The 17,312-nt window shown below is 48.7% G+C and overlaps 1 protein-coding gene and 1 long non-coding RNA gene across 6 annotated transcripts in view; one reads left to right on the top strand and one right to left on the bottom strand.

The window, feature by feature from the left end:
- Window positions 1-13,939, bottom strand: part of ITPR3 (inositol 1,4,5-trisphosphate receptor type 3) — a 105,389-nt gene extending 91,450 nt beyond the window's left edge. For 3 of the 5 annotated variants that reach the window (XR_005597576.1, XR_005597577.1, XM_039534700.1), the window contains exon 1: window positions 10,789-10,935. Coding sequence is in view for 1 of the 5 variants with exons in the window: in XM_039534700.1 (XP_039390634.1) it covers window positions 10,789-10,886 (98 nt within the window). In the remaining 4 variants the exon portion in view is untranslated. Of the gene's footprint in view, window positions 1-10,788; window positions 10,936-12,820; window positions 13,082-13,890 lie in introns of those variants that run through there. The other 2 variants (XM_039534702.1, XM_039534703.1) reach the window with 2 other exon arrangements.
- A 75-nt stretch (window positions 13,940-14,014) lies between these two features.
- On the top strand, window positions 14,015-15,107 carry LOC120404968. The gene is made up of 2 exons (XR_005598287.1): window positions 14,015-14,122; window positions 14,787-15,107. It is a non-coding gene; the product is annotated as an uncharacterized LOC120404968 (long non-coding RNA).
- The last annotated feature ends 2,205 nt before the right edge of the window (window positions 15,108-17,312 follow it).

The following is a 17,312-nucleotide window of genomic DNA, read 5'->3' as shown; positions in this document are numbered from 1 at the left end:
GTTGGTTCAGGAGCTGAGCCATCAGCCCTCTGCATCATAACCACCACCCTAGACATGCTATAATGACTCGGAAAGGCACTGCCTGCCACGTGGCTTTTGCCTAATAAATCTCTGCTTATTCACTTTCAGACTGATGGATTTTTATGCCACAGTTTGCTGGGGGAGTATGAAATTGGGCGGGTTTTGCACCCCTCGGGTCTCAGTTTAAGATACTGGATTAAATGCTGGAGACAAAAGCAGAGGATGTACTGTATGCACAGAGCATGGTAGAGGACCCAGGGCTCCCAATGGATGCTTAGGCCCTACTGACTGACTTCGGCAGGAGTTCGAGCTAAGGAAAGGGCCAGGGATGGGCCCATTACTGCACAGCCAGGTTAAACCGAGGGCAGGCCTTAAGCCCCTTGGGTCTGAATAGAAGTTAGCTCCTTGGTCAGACAGATGGGTGGCCAAGTGGAGGTGTGAGCCACTGGACGCATGGGTTGTGTGTCCCCAGTCCAAGAGAGCGGGGGTACGTTGCTGCTCCCCATGCCAGAGCCCAGCTCTTTAACTCATGCTGTAATGACTCATGCGTCTAGCACTGCGGACCCTGGGTTAAGACCCAACAGCTTCATAGTTCAACCCTCTGGGGCCAGGCTTGAGCTGGGAGGTTGTTGAGCCTGTGGCTGGCCCCTGGGTAGTGGTGGAGGAAGGTAGCCTCATCATAGGGGTCTAGTTTCTCATTTTGTGTTTTAAAAGGGACCACTATTCTTGGGGGTGGGGGGAGCCTCAATGTGCTTCTAGAAGAGGGAGCAGTTTAAGGGAGATGGCCCAGGGAGCTAGTGCATAGGAGCTATTGGTGGAAGTGGGAGGTGGGTTAAGGAAGGATAGAAAGGAGGAGAGGAAGACAAGAGACAGGCCACAAACCTGCCATTGTTTCGGCCACCTCTGGGCCCCCTGCCCTGTCTCACCTCTGCACTCCTTCACTCCACAGGCCTGGTTTTCAGAGGTGCGGAGCACCCGCAGCTCCAGCTGGATCAACGGGAGCTGCAGATGGCCAGAGCCTCTGGCAAACTAGGCCAGGAGCACCAAAGCAGAGCGGCCCCTTGGCACAGGACACCACGGATGCCCTGCCTGCCTTCCTGCTGCCAGCACTGCTCTCTCCCCGCTCCCGCCATTCTCTGGGCCCCGGGCCCCATGGCTGGGGGAGATAGGGCAGTTATAAATAAGAGTTTCCTTCCTCCCCCTTTAAGCCACATGATAAATAGCACTGAGTTTCTCCCTGCCGGAAAGGAAGCGGCTGTGGATGCAAGGCTGGTGACTCAGTGCAGTAACAGCAGAGTCATCCCCCAGCTCCAAGGTGTGGTCTCCGTGCCTGGCACAGCTGCAGACACATTCCTTTCCTGTGGTGCAATCCGCCCCGCCATGGGCCGCTGCTTCAGCGCTGGGTCCTTCCCACCTCGCCCAGCGCCCCAGAGGCTCCTTTGGCAGAGGCTCCTCTCCGCCCACCCGCATGCCCTGCTAAGCTGGTCACTTTTCACACCGCTGCCTTGTGCAGCCAGGCGCCTTCCCTGCTCCTGCCGCCAGCATCTGCACGGACTCAGCCACAGACACTTTTCATCCAAATGTTCCCACGCAGGCGAGGGGAAGAGGTGGCCACGGAGGACCACTTTGGAGCTAAAAACCTTTTAAAGGCCTGGGACCACAGCCAAGGCTGTCCATTGCCTCCAGTTCGTGATGGGCTGCGCTGTGTAGTCATGGCATGGCAAAGCGGCAGGAGCAAAGAGCCAGGGAGGGAACAAGATGGAGGCACTCACTGGTGGGGCAAGGGTATAGGATGGGAACATGACAGGGGGCGACCTGGCTGAAGGGACGGTGAAAGTGGGTTGCCTAGCAGAGGTGGGTCTTTGAATATGGAACAAAACTGCATTCGAGACCACATGGCGATACCTTAACATGAGCCCTTAGGGCAAGGGCGGGCCTGTTGGGAATGGTCCTTCACAGCACTAAATAACCAAAATGGGTATTTGTCAGCCAAAGCCCTTGTGCCCTTAACACCTAGAGTCAAAGGGAAGCCAGGGCTGGGCAGAGAGCTCCTCCACAGGTAAAGGGGTGGAGAGGAGGAAGAAAAGCCTGAGGTAAAAATACTGCGGCCACGCAGCTAGGGTGTGGGTCACAGGGTTCTAGCCTGGGCTCTGCTGCTGACTTGCTATGTGACCTCATACAAGCGAGTCACTTCCTGCTCTGTGCCTCAGTTTCCCCATCTGTAAACTAGCATGTACGTGAGAGCCAGTGTGTGGCGCTCAGGAGAGAGATGGAGCTATAGTTTTACAGGGGAAAGTGAAGGAGCTAGTTGGGTATGTCAATGCTGCAGCAGGGATGGAGCTGCCCAGCCCAGACAGATTCCTGCTAGTGAGCTAGAGTGAGTGTCTACCCAGGCTGGGGGGCCTTGCTCCCAGCTGCAGTGTAGACATACCTCTAGAGACCAAACGGGGAGCGAGGTGATTGGGGCCAAATAAGCTTCCCCCTAGTCAGCGAGAGATACAGCTCCCCATCTGTGCTCAGCCCTCTGAGGGCAGGAGTCAGCAATAGCCCCAGCTCTGGAGCCTTGACTCTTTATCTCAAGCAGGAGCAGCTCATGCTTTTAGCTCTGGAGATCCCTGGTCCAGTCCACAATGTGCCGGCCCTCCCAGGGAGCAGGAACAAACTGCAACCTCTGAACAGGACTTGTGCAGAGACTGCTCCCCGATAGCATCACCTGGGCCACTAGCCACGCCAAAAGGGAACACAGACGAGACCGAGCCAGTGCAGCCATGTGCTAGGAGGTGGTATAGCGGGTATAAATGTCCACCTGAGGTATAAGGTCTTCCTAAACTCGCCGGGGACAATTCAGCACACAGGCCTATGCCCTGGCTCTAGCCATCTGGTGCAATAAGTCAGGGTTGAATGTATAACAAATAACTTGAAGTCACTCAGCCAGCAACTGCTGGGCACTGGAAGAGCCAAGCAGCTCACAATAGGAAATAGAAAGTAACTGCAGCCTCCTTTGTTTCAGGAAGAGACACTGGGGCCCTTGTATCCATATCAGAGTCAGAGAGGAAGGAATTCTCTGGCAATAAGAGCACATAAAAGCGGGATTCTTCGGCTGCGAGACAAGTTTCTCTCCCACCCCACTGGCTTTGGCTACGTTCTGAGCTCAGCTGCTGCCCAGACATACAGTGAAATCAGGCAGGGTTCTGTGTGGCAGCTTTCACGCAAGCCGTGTCTGCCCTCCCACCCCAAAACACTTCTCAGAGAACAGTGGAGGGCGGGAGAAGAGACAGATCCAGACTGGCCCAAAGTTCCTAGCTACTTGGATCCAGAGGTTTATTTTAGCCTCATTCCCTTCCGATCCCACCTGGGAATTAGGAGAGACAGTGAGAGAGAAAGAGTCAGGGAAGGCTGTTGCACACACTGAAGAGCTGCATGGAAGAAGGCTCTTGCGCCATCAGTAGTGATGCTATGTGAAGAGACAAAGAGGTGGCCCGGCTGGAGTGGAGGAAGATGGGAGGGGAGGATAGGAAAGGTCCAAGAAATCTGTTGCAGCAGATCTATTGTGGGCACGAACACACATAAATGGGCTATGAAACCTCCTGGCAAAGTGCATTGCATCCCTCTAGTGGGCTGCTCCAGTATAGAGGATAAAAGCCCAGTGCAACTTCCATCTAATGGAATTGCTACCGTCAATGCTGAAGGTTGCAGGTGTGATCCCTGCTGGCCATCCCATCAAGGGGGTTGATCTGAACTTCTACAACGCTGCACACTGGAGAAACCAAATATAATTTTCCTTTTAAAAAAGGGCGGGGGGGGGGGAATCATCAATGTTTCCTTGTGCAGAGTTTAATAATCCCCTGTGGTCACTTGATTAATCATCTAAACAAAGGCCACTCTCCTCCCAACCATCCCATCTGCTCCTTCTGCTCACTCATAATGTAGGATTTGTAGCATCCTAAGGGGTCCTTTGCATGGCAACATACCCTGACGAAATATCCTGGGGGACAAAGTCATCTGATCAGCTGGTTAAGGCAGGAGGAGAAGTCGGGCTGGCAGAGAGGGAATGCTAGTTCAGACCCAGATATCGGTATGGTACAGGGGAAACACACATTTCCTGGCAAAGCACACTGCTCTCTTATTCAAGTTCTTCTCTCCTGTCAATTTCACCCAGAAAGTCCCTCAAGCTTCCAACAGGTCCATTTCTTAATTTATGGCTGTTTCCAGCTGGTAGACGCTTAGGGGATGCTTTGTCAGGAATCCAGGAAGATTATCCAGCCCTGCCACTCATCTGCTGCTCAGAACTTTTGTCGGGACCAGCCCCTGAACTATCCCGATTTTGCACTGATCTCTATGGCCATAAGCAAGAGCCCCTCCCACTAGTCATCAGCAGGGTGCAAACCTCACCACCAGAACACAGACCTCTGCTACTTGAGCTAAAGGAGTAACTCCATTAGGTGGCCACAGAAAGCTGTTATGCTCTGAGCAGACTAGCTACTGGAGGGGGCACAATACTACACTATACAAACATGACACACACACACACACACACACACACACACACACACACTCTGCAGCTAACTTCATTCCCTTTGGCAGTTTACAAACACCATGTCGAGAATGTAGCTTGGCTGGGAACATGTGCCCGGAAGCTGGGAATTGGGAATCAGATGATCTAGCTGCAATCAGGGGAGGTGGATCAGCCCTGGGGAGGAAGGGGGTCAGGCCAAGTGAGGAAATGATGAGAGGGGGAAGAGCTGTGTTTATGAAGTGTCACCTCCTAGCTACTGATGAGCAGAAGAAGAGAAACCATGAACCAGAATTCTCATCTTCCCACGCTATGAAGGGTTAATTGAATTCAGTCCTGATGACACTTTGTACTTGGGTTTAAAAATATACTCAGTCCCCTGTCGGCTTAGCTCTATGCGAGTTGCAGGTAAATTTCCACAGTTGAGCCAATAACCTTCCCTGGGGAAATTTAGGCTTTTGTATGATTAAAAGGGGCAAAAATAATAGTGGGAAATTAAATATAGTATGGAACAAACAAAAAAAAACAATTAGCAGCTGCCATTAGCGACACTGGGCCAGTCCTGGGACGGGCGCCGCAGCCGGGTGGAAAGGGATGAGGCTGGGGGAAGCATTAAAAAGCGGCTATCGGAAATCATAGCCAGCTTCTTTTGGCACAGAGGTTCTCTCACTCCCTGGCTGGGCCGGGCCTGGTGATCGGACCAGGGAATTCTAGGCTTGGAACCACCAAGGCCCTGCGGGCAGCTTGCCCAGAGCTGGGCAGCCACACATAATCGGCATGTAAATTTGGTAGCATTGTTATCAAAAGCAAACACGTCCAAGAACAATTTGCTTGTGCGTGTAACTTCCTTGGTAGGTGAATATAATCTGAGCTCTCCAATGGGGTGGAGAACTGACATATGCCCTTCCCCTATTAAGCAGGGAGCAGCCAGCAGCAAGGACAGGATAACAAGGGAAAGCACTCAACCCTCCTCTTTGCCCCTCCACCCACCTTTCACCCCTCAGCCTGCCAACCCTCCCCCCCATGTTGACACTTCCCCTGGAAACTTTCTTCTCAGCACACTTCTTCCACTGGCTGACTGACAGCAGATTGCTCCTGGTTAATTGCCTGGTCTGATTGCCAATGGGGGCCAGGGCCAATGTGGACGTGCCTAACTACTTTGCACCTAACTGCCTGATTTGTTGATCACTTGGCATTTCATTAGCTCCTGTTTAATTGATTCACCAATTACTTGACTGGCTCCCCATCTAGTGTATTTGCTTTACATTCACGGACCTGTACCCTAATCAAGATCTCCCTTTAACAACCCTGAGCCCTAACTGTCCCCTTTCCTTCCTACTTCTCTTCCACAGCCTCTTCTTTGTCAGCCTCTGCATATCCTACCTCCATCCCACCCCCATATTTCCACTGCCTCTTCTACCACCTCCTCCTTTCCTCCAGTGACACTCCCCCCACCTCACCCCATCCTAGCTCTCCCACCACACACATTGCAAGCACACAGGTAAGAATTGCATGGGTTTGATTGTACCCTCTCCTCTCACTCTTCACAAGTCATTTGGCTTCAGACTACAAGCCCTTCGAGGCAGAGACTGCACAGTGCCCAGGCTTATTTGAGGCCTGTGAGGTGCTCTTGTAATGCAAATATAAAACGACAGTGGTAGTAACAGAAGAACTGCCATTCTTGATCAGACCAGGGGTCCATATAGGCCCGTATCCTGTCCCTGATGGCTGACAGGATCAGATGCTTCACTAGAAGGCAAGATACCTGCAAGCTTGAAAATTACATAACAACCTGCTCAGAAAGAGAGCGTCTTCCTCACCCCAGGCAGTCGGCTCATGCCCTGAAACCTGATGGTTTTACACTCATTAGACATTTATGGCTAGATTTTCAGAAGTGCCCAGTTCCCAACAAGCTGAGCATTGCTGCCAACTTGGCCACTTATTAAGGAGCCTAGGTGGGAGCTGAGCTCTCTTGAAAACCTGCCATTTCTAGAACAACATAGTTTATACCCAAGAAGAAAATGATGGAGTGCCACACTGAACAGGGCCAGCTTGGAGGGTAAAACAACACTGCTTCTCTCAACAGCTCTCCCGTGTGCACAGAGAGATTGATTACTGAGTCAATTAGCATTTCCTCTATATCCCAGGGGCCAGCACTGGCCCCATCGCCTGGACTGCACTCAGCGTACAGCAATGAAAACGCTTCTTATCAGAGGAGTGGATGGGAAGTGCACTCAAAGTGCTAAGAGCAGGTCGTGGGCACCGTGCCCATAACAGGTGGGAGAGTTCCCGTGAAAGCAGGCGTTCCAATCTCACAGCTTCAGAGCTCAGGAAGGGGCTCTTCTGAATTCTTCCGCTGGCTACACTGGGGGTTAGGTCAGTTTAACTACACCGCTCAAGGGTGTGAATTTTTCACACCCTGACCAATGTCCTTTAACCGACCTAATTTTCTAATGTAGACCAGGCCTAAGAAGAGAGGGAAAGCGAAGGCTGGTCTACACTAGAAAATTAAGTCTGCTTAACTCTATCACTCAGGGGCGTGAAAAATCCACACTGAGGTGGATTACCTATGCCAGGGGTCGGCAACCTCTGGCACCAGCCCGCCAGGGTAAGCACCCTGGCTGGCCGAGCCAGTTTGTTTACCTGCTGCGTCGGCAGGTTTGGCCAATCGTGGCTCCCACTGGCCGCGGTTCGCTGTCCCAGGCCAATGGGGGCGGCGGGAAGCCGCAGCCAGTACGTTCCTCAGCCTGCAGCACTTCCCGCCGCCCCCATTGGCCTGGAGTGGCGAATCGTGGCCAGTGGGAGCCACGATCGGCCGAACCTGCTGACGCGGCAGGTAAACAAACTGGTCCGGCCCGCTAGGGTGCTTACCCTGGCGAGCCGTGTGCCAAAGGTTGCCGACCCCTGACCTATGCTGATGGAAGAATCCCTCCTGTCAGCATAGGTAGAATCTACACCCGGGGTAGGCAACCTATGGCACGCATGCCGATTTTGAGCGGCACTCACACTGCCCAGGTCCTGGCCACTGGTCCGGGGGGCTCTGCATTTTAAATTTAATTTTATGTGAAGCTTCTTAAACATTTTAAAAACCTTATTTATTTTACAGACAACAATAGTTTAATTATATATTATAGACTTATAGAAAGAGACCTTCTAAAAATGTTAAAATGTATTACTGGCATGCGAAACCTTAAATTAGAGTGAATAAATGAAGACTCGGCACACCACTTCTGAAAGGCTGCCGACCCCTGGTCTACACTGACGTGCTGCAGGGATAGCATTTGAAGTGTGGACAAGCCCTAGAAGGTCTCAATTTCCTCCCTTCTCTCTGGCCTTAAAACTTCATCTAAAATAGCCAGTTTTAGATTCATCCCCTCCCCTGGTAACTTTTTATACTCATGACTGCCAAACAAACTTTAAATTACAGCCTTGGTATAACCACATGCTCTGCTGCTGAGTATCTTGGGTTACTGCTCGACGGGCCTAGGGCCAGGCTTCTCTCAGCAGGCTGAGCCACTCACTCACTCCCTGGGGAAAGCAGGTAAGATGCGGGAGCTCAAGGGAAAAGATATTGCCTCTCAGCTCAGCTTTCCCCTGGCAGCAAGGTGCCAGGAACAAGGGTGGTTAAGTAGCCCCGTGGGAAGCACGGTCTCCAAGGTTTGCATTTGGGATCGGTTTTATGAGCCTCTTTGATGTGGGGATGAAAGGAAATGCACTGTGGGAATGAATGGGCTGATGCAGCTGTTTTATGGCATTGGGCTCCACAGAGCGGCTCTGTGTAAATTGGAGTCACACCAGGGGAAAAAGGAGCATTGGCTCACTGCATGGGAGTTGTATACTGCTGGGTGGGATTGAGAGGCATAGGAGTTATGTGCAGGCCTTGCATACTCTGGGGATATGCCTCCATCTCACCAGTGCAAACAAGGACACTTGCATCGGAAGAACTCACTGCCATTTCCAGCAGGGGTAGCCACTCTGCTGAGCGTCATGGCTTGCTTGGTCTACCACAGGGGTTTGTGTCACTGCAATCCATGGCTTAATTTGTGTTGGGTCAGAACCCCAGCACCTCCGGGCCCGGCCGTTCAGAGCCCCGGCGCCTCCGGGCTTTCTGCATCAGTTATGAAAGTTTAAAAAAAAAATTTGCTTGAGCCCCTGGACCTCTTTCATTACAAATGAAGCACTGCTGCACCCACCCTGACAGCTGACACGGGACAAATCTCCAGTGTAGACAAGGCCTTAGGAAGAGATCCTGGTGCTAGTGTGGCTAGAGGAGTTTTGCCATGAGATTTCATGGGACCCTAGTTGGACCCCAGTAGCACTTTTGGAACACTGCATCTCACCTGCATGATTCTTGGGGACCCCCTGGAGCCTGACCTCACCCAGCTGAGCTCCCACAGCATGGGCTGAAGGAACAAGCACAGGGCTAGGAGTCAGACAGACCTGACTTCTAGTCCCAGCTCTGTCAGGCCATACCCCAGTCTCTTCATTTTGTGCCTCAGTTTCCCCAACGATAAAACTGGGCTAACACCACTCACCTCACAAGGAGGTTGAGAGGACTAATTAGCTCACTCAGTCTTGCACAAGGCTTTGAACATGCAGAGCACGACATACTGTATGTTATTGCCAATTCCCACTGGGGTCAATGTATGATCACCTCGGGCACTCCCAAAAGGGCACAAACTGTTACCAAGGAGCAGGAGACTGTGAAGATCCTGCACCTGCTGGCAGGGAGAACCCTGCATAAGACTCACATTGTGCTATAGTCATATACATGCATAGATATTCATAGATTTTAGGACTGGAAGGGACCTCGAGAGGTGATCGAGTCCAGTCCCCTGCACTCATGGCAGGACCAAATACTGTCTAGACCACCCCGATAGACATTTATCTAACCTACTCTTAAATATCTCCAGAGATGGAGATTCCACAACCTCCCTACACAATTTATTCCAGTGTTTAACCACCCTGACAGTTAGGAACTTTTTCCTAATGTCCAACCTAAACCTCCCTTGCTGCAGTTTAAGTTCATTGCTTCTTGTTCTATCCTTAGAGGCTAAGATGAACAAGTTTTCTCCCTCCTCCTCATGACACACTTTTAGATACCTGAAAACTGCTATCATGTCCCCTCTCAGTCTTCTCTTTTCCAAACTAAACAAACCCAATTCTTTCAGCCTTCCTTCGTAGGTTATGTTCTCTAGACCTTTAATCATTCTTGTTGCTCTTCTCTGGACCCTCTCCAATTTCTCCACATCTTTCTTGAAATGCGGTGTCCAGAACTGGACACAATACTCCAGTTGAGGCCTAACCAGTGCAGAGTAGAGCGGAAGAATGACTTCTCGTGTCTTGCTCACAACACACCTGTTATTGCATCCCAGAATCACGTTTGCTTTTTTTACAACAGCATCACACTGTTGACTCATATTTAGCTTGTGGAAAATTAATTGGAGATGTACCTGTCTCCTAGAACTGGAAGGGACCTTGAAAGGTCATTGAGTCCAACCCCCTAGGTTCACTAGCAGGACCAAGTACTGATTTTTGCCCCACATCCCTAAGTGGCCCCCTCAAGGATTGAACTCATAACCCTGCATTTAGCAGGCCATTGCTCAAGCCACTGAGCTATCCCTCAGGCCAATAGCTAGATGCACACAGCAGCTCCTGAGAGGTGAATTATTGGCTAGTACAAGCCAGGACTTTCTCTCTGTCTTGTTACTAATGGGTCTAGGACAAGAATCTCTGCAGCAGGCCACTAAATATCAGTCCCTGTCTTCCACAGCAGCCACCTGAGGATCACCATCCTCTCCTGGGGAGTGGCTCCTTACTTTGGAAAGCATGGGAAAAGATTTGGCCATGCGCAGTAAGGAATAGAGCATTAGAACAATACACCAATAGTCCTCCATGAAAGGAGCTGGTGCATTTACATCCGGCCCTTCTGAGGTCACCTTGAGGGGAATCCCATGCTGTTTATTGCTCAGGCTCTGGTTAGAAAAACATCAAGATACATCAGAGCCCAGCCCTACACACAAATTAAATAAGCAGGGTAGAGGTCAGTTTTCAAAGCACCACATGCAATATTGAAGCACAAATGCTGCTTAGACCTGTGCCCCAGATAAATGCTTCCCCCACACGCATGTGCATCAGCCATTTAGCAAGGACATGCATACCCCAAAACCCTGCAATGGTCTGAGCCCCACAAAGGGAGCAGGCTGTGGGATCAAAGTACTCACAGCTGTGCACATTAGCTCAGTGGGTCTCACCTGTTCATCTCTCTGGGGCAGGGAGTCCACACTGTGTAACCAGGCTGGCCTTGAGTCAGAGCACTTACTTGTTGCATTTTCTTGACAGGGGGTGGCATAGGCTGCTGGCTAGTGAGACAAAGCCACACAGCTGGCTCCCACAGGAAGTAGCCCCCACCCTTTCAGGCAGAATGACAGATGACTACTTTAAAGGCCTCATCTCATCTAATTAAGGGGGGCTGAGTCAATGTACTCAGGGGCTCTTTTTCCCCACCTGGAGCCTGTTCAATGAAGAGAGAAGCAGGAGAACTTGAGGAAAGGGGAAGTGTGGAGATCCTAGCTCAGGTCTGTGGTGGTCCCTGCTCCACTTGATAGAAGACATCATGCTGTACCATGGCAATGCATGTTTCATGAGTTAGCAAGGGAGATGCTGGCTTTGGTGGTGCTAAGGGCTATGCCTTGCCTCCTAAGGTATATCTTCACTGCAACATTAACCTGGACTATAGCCCACCGTTGCTCCTTCCCCCCCTGCTTCTGTCCACACAGAAGAACCTCTAACCCAGGCTTGAGAGTGCTTTAAACTCAGCTTAGCAGACACAAAGATATGAGCTCAAAATTCCCTTCAGCTCAGGCTGGCAACCTGCCTGCTTTATAGTGAGAATGCAAGTTAATCAAGCACAGGAGCTGTTAATCCTACAATCCTATCTCCTAGTTGGACCAGGCTGTTGTATGGCCAAGCTGTGAACTGGAAACCGAACCGATCCAAATCCAGTCCCCAAGCAGAGAAGCCCCAGTGTTGCCAACTCCGGTGATTTACGTTGTTGTTATTAAAGCACTGCCTCCTCGAGCCCAGTGATTAGGAGTGAGCCTCAACTTTCATTTTCTAGAGTCCTTGTGGCTGTAGAGAAAAGCTTGAAGGCCCCAGGAGTAATTTAAAGGCTCAAAAACCATAAGGTGAACTAAAAGAACCTCCAAATTATTATTTTTTCAGTCTTATGATTTTAAGTCAATCTCATGATTTGTTGGGGTCTGACTCATGGCTTGGCACTACTGTGTCCACACAGTAATAGCCTCTTCTGTCCAAGGGTCTCCCAGTGCTTTCCAATTAACTAAGCCTCCCAGCATCTCTGAGCACAGTGGTGCTGGAACCATTTGAATGGGGGCGGAGGGGTACTGAAGGCAGAAACCATGTATTTGTGTTGTAATGACTACTTCAAGCCAGCACACCCCCAGTTCCAGCACCTATGCCTGAGCAGTATGTATCCTTGTACCAACAGGTAAACAGAGGCACTGCTTGTCATCACAATCAGGCTGACAATAGAACTCAGGAATCCTAATGTCCATGCCCTGGCTCCAGCTTGTAATCTAACTCCCCATAAAAGAATCCTATGAACATTTTTTAAAACCCAGCTTAATGCATTAGGAACAGTTAGCCATGCTATTATTCCCCAACTGCTGAGTCACTAACCAGCCCTAGACCCCAGCATGGAATAGGAGGAGAGAACGATTGTTTACTGACCCATGTGTCAATCAAAGGAAGTTCTGAAGATGCTATAAACCAGCAATACTCAGTCTGAGGCTCATGTGTCTCCTGCGGCTCTTTGCAGCACATGATATTAAAACACTGTGATTGAATGATTAACCAATCAGGAGGCTTTTACTATGTTGTTAATCAACTGCAGTTGATAAAATAACTTGGTCAGTCAATTTGCTGTGAGAATAATAGAGTAAATGAAACAGTGAATTCACACGACTGTGGCTCTTTGGGGTAATGTTGATCCCTAATTTGGCCCCTGAACCACTGAGGTCTGAATATCACTGTTATAAACCATAGGAGACAGTCCCAAGCTAACAGAAGGAACAGTAGCTTCCCATGCATGGTTCAGAGGCTATTAAAAAAGGAAATACGGAGTTTTTTATTTAAAGAACCACGGATGGCTTTTTAAAAACTGGATTGTGGATAATAGATTGTTACATATTATACAGCACCTTCCAGCCCACCAGATCCAAAAGTATTTTGTAAACAACACCAGATAAGGATCCCTTCACTTACCATTAAGGTACAGCAGTTTGGGCAGACTTCTCAGAAGGGCTCGGAGCCCAGCGTGCTGGGTGCAGAACGTTGTTTAGAAAAGCTGGCTCTAATTGTGGATTGCCGAGTTCCTGAAAATCTGGCCTCAGCTGGGCAGGGGGCACCAGCTGTTTGAAAGGTATCCAGCAGCACTCGCAACTCTTTAGGACAGGAAGTGAAGCACAGCTATTGGTGTCAGGCTGTGTGGTGGCAGAATGCAATTGCCCCAACTGGAATATCAAACTGGGACATGAATCACACTGAGTTGTAAAGCACCATGTTCTCTCTAATGGCCCCAAGCAGTCAGGACTACCATTAACATCTCATCTGAAGGCTTCTGGTAGCACTGCAAACCCTAGCCCTGTGCTGGGACATTAGTTCATTATTAATTCAGAGAGACAACACGGTTGTGTCTCAGATTACTGGGAGCTGCTCCAATCCAAGCCACAGCACTTGCTGCTGAGGTATCATTAGACCACAGCAGGTGTTCTGCTAGGGTAATGAATGCAGTGTAAAAATATGGATTGAGAGGTGAATAACTGAGGTTCATTGATCCTGTCCGACCACTTGGCCGTGCATCTGGCAATGATTAAATTCCCACGGTCCTCTCCCATCCTGCACTGCGCTCATTATAAAAGCTGGGATGGATTTTCAGGGGGCTGGTCCTTTGGTTGTTCCACAGTTCTGGTCAGGAATATAGAAAAGATGTTGCTAGGGCTTTAAACACACACTGTAGCAGCACATTGGATTTTCCTTGGTCATCTCCCATGCAAATATCGAGCAGACCCAATCTTGCTTAGTTTATGTAGGCTATACCTACTCGGTATGGCACTCTGTCCCCCTCTAGTGGTGACTAAGCCACATGGAGGTTGATGTACCTGCCAGAACCATGGCTAAAGGAACAGCTACACTTACTGTGGCATTAGAGTACAGACACTGCATGCCCAGCTAGCACGGGTATAAACAGCAGTGTAGATGGTGAGGCCTGGCTTAGGTGAGTAAAGTGTCCTACATGGCTGTACCCCCAGAGTATATATCCTAGAAATACTCACTGCTGCCAGAGCCTTTCCCCACTGCCTTCCACCTGCCAGAGTCTTTCACTACAGCAAGGAAAGGCTCTGGCAGTGTAGCCTTCATTGTGACACAGCCAGCCTTCACTGTGACATGGAGCTATATGTGTCATACCTGCACTGTGCATGCTGCCATGAGTGCAGACCCAGCCTAAGAGATGGCTCTTTCAGTTCAGGCAGTAGCAGCTCATGCATTGAGATCCAGAGTTCCCAGGTTTGATCCCTCTTTCTGATGACCCACCTGGGAGCATAGGAGTTATGTTTGCAAGATCCCACACTAAGAGAATCCAAGGCCTTCATCTGGGAAGAGAAAGGAAGACTCTCCTTTTGTTCAGGGGTGGAGCAGGAAGACAGCCAGACTGATGCCAAATGATAGGAAGTGAGACGCTGGAATTGAGATGGCTCAGACTCAGCCCTCCAAGGGTTAAACTTCATGTGTTTCCCATCCTCCTCTTATTACCCAAGTGGCCTGCATACGCAGCTCTCTGAAGTTGCTAGGTGCAAATGTCTGGCCCTCAGGATATGTTCAGCCAATGGGAACATTCTGGTGCTGTCATGCTTTTGCCTCATGTTCTTGTGGATGTTATCAATCAATATCTTGATGGTGGAGATGTGGATTGAAATTTGGAATAAAATAGAGTGTGTTAGTGTAATGTGCCCCACCACAACAGGGTTTGAATTCAGCGCCTTTAGCATGAAAGCACATACTTCTGCTTTTTGCTCTAAAGAAGTAGTGTCGTTAGCCTGCTGCAGTCGTAGGCTATTATCCCATGTGGACAAGCCTCTAGAAGGGCCATGGTGCATATTTTACAAGCTCACTCATGTAGATGAACTGAGCTCTTCCGCTCTTACTGAACAATGTCTGTTTTCTTTTGCAGCTTGCCTCCAGCATTTGCATGACTTTTCATTCCAAGCATGACATGAAGGATTTGCCTGAAAACAGGATCTTTTTCTCAACAGTGCATCTGCTCATTATTTTCCCCATCTTGGAGTCCTAAGAATCCTTTGTTGGTTAAATTACATCCAGTTCCACAGCAGCCGGTTGTCATGCTGCCGATCAAGGTTGTGACATCATCAGGTGCACATCTGAACTGAATCTGAAGATTTTATTTCTGCACAAATGCCTTGGAAAGAGGAAATCTGGGGTGTACACATAGAAAAGCAGGAATGTTACTGGAAAATATTGGGCCAGATCCTCAGCTGTTGTAAATTTGTTCTTGTGTGAGACTGTGACACAGAGGTCCATTGGTGGTTCACTACTCTGTGTCAGCAATTCTTGTGGGGCTTGATATACTCACCACACCTAACACACTGTTGTCATAGTGTATCCCCAAAAGGTCCAGTAATATAGCACTGGAAAACTAATAACTCACTGATCATTAATATTCTTGCATGGTATATTGGGGGTGTGCACAGAGTTATAAATATCTGTTAGAATTATGTTCTTAAAATGTGCTTGGTGAGCAATGCATAAGCCCAGTCTGCCCTGGACAAAGAAATGTGTATTTGCTTGTCTGTACCAGCCTGGTCATCAATGAAGTGACAATGAAGGTACATCTATAAACAAGCTAAACAAAGCCATCAAACTAATGAGTGGGGGAGATAGCCTCTTAGCTATTTAAACAGGGGGGTCTGGACCTCAACTGATAAGCAGTTGAATCAACTAATTCTATACAATGTTACTCTATTACGCAAATGTATTCTGTAATGTCTTTTATGTGACAAACTGGGGATTAAATATCATTGTGAAATGTCTGCATTAACACTATAAATTATGGCTACTCACTGATATTATGCTTTAAAGTCTGTGACCAAACACAGAGAGCAATAGGTTTTCTCCCAGACAGGAGTAAAGGCAGCTATTTACCTGTCTCCAATGCCAATTAAGCTGAGAGGAATCGAAACAATGGAAGCCCCAATTGAATATAGGGGGATGGAGACTGCACCCCTAGGAGCCTTCCTACCTCTTGAAGCAGGGCCAATGAGCTTTGGGGCGACAGCAGGGCATCTACACCCAGCAGGAGAGAGAAGCTTGGTCTGGGCTGACTTTTCAAAGAATACATTACAAAGATTGAGTGGAGTATAAACAGACAGGGAAGAGAACCCCATGGAGGTCCATCGCTTTGGGGATTCAAGAGGCCAGAGATCTTGAAATCACAGAACGTTGGGTCCTTCAGGCAATGGGGCTGAAACATCTGGGAATCGAATATAGATGAGAAACCTGCATAAGCAAAGATTGTAACTGGCTGACTTTACGTTTTAGTCTTAGATACCTATTTTTACTTTTCTTTGTAACCATTTGTATCCTTACTCCTTATACTTGGTATCACTTAACTTTTTGTTTAATAAAACTTGTTTTATTTTTACACTATAAACCAATCCAGTGCTGTGATTGAAATAAGAATGTTTGTCAAACCCCAGTTAATACACTGCAGTTTATTAATTTGTCTCTTTAAAAGAGCAATGGACTTAACTTCTGAGCGTTCAGTGAGAGGGCTGAATTCTGCAGGGAGACAGTTTGGGGAAAATTTGGCAGAGGCAGGTGTTGGAGTCACTTTGCAAAATGTAACTGGGCGGTGCAAGCCAGCATGTGACTTGTATGTGGCTGCATGTGTCAGGACTATGAGCGACAGCAGAATAACACTTAAGACGCCCTGAGAGTGGCAGGGGTGACAACTCCTCACTGGTCTGGATTGAACCCTGACACATTCCAGGGACACACAGGTATTTTGATGAATTCAATGGGAGTTAGGTACCTATGTACTTTTGAGGACCTGGCCAAAGAGAGTGTTTCATGACATTAGGTCATGCAAGAAATCTATGGTAGTGAAGGGACTTAAACCCAGTTCTCCTATGTCTCAGGGTGGCACCTACCACTGGAGCATGGATCTTCTCAATAAGATGCTACATGTGCTTTATGTGCTCCAGCATTTGATAATCTAGTTATGTCAACACATGGAACAAATGAGGTTTACAGAGGGTTGTATATTACACAGCATTTGTTCATGTCCCAGATTTGCTCTCAAGTGTCACATGTATGTTTGTAAACAAAAAGTTCTTAAAATAGATTTTACAGAATGTAGGAATGCTATGTGATCTTACAGCTTCTTGTGAAGTAGATGGGCCAGATTCTGATCTCACTCATGGTGGAATAATTCGGAGTAACTCAGTACATTTACTTCCAATTAACACCCATAAGAACATATGGCTCAAGAGTGCCAAACCTTGACATTCATACTAGTTGACACACATTTACTTGCAAAGCAAACATTGTCACCACTTTGTTAATGCCCAGCGCCTTCAGACTGTCGGGTGGGCAGAGTGCAGAAGGGATTGTTAATTGGAGAATTACATTCCACAACCATTCCTTTCAAAGTCTAAATTTCACTGGAAGGGAGCATAGC

This window comes from Mauremys reevesii, linkage group 4 (assembly GCF_016161935.1).
Source record: "Mauremys reevesii isolate NIE-2019 linkage group 4, ASM1616193v1, whole genome shotgun sequence".
NCBI lineage: Eukaryota > Metazoa > Chordata > Testudines > Geoemydidae > Mauremys > Mauremys reevesii.
Note: the sequence above shows the minus strand (reverse complement) of the source record. Positions and strands in the feature narration are given on the sequence as shown.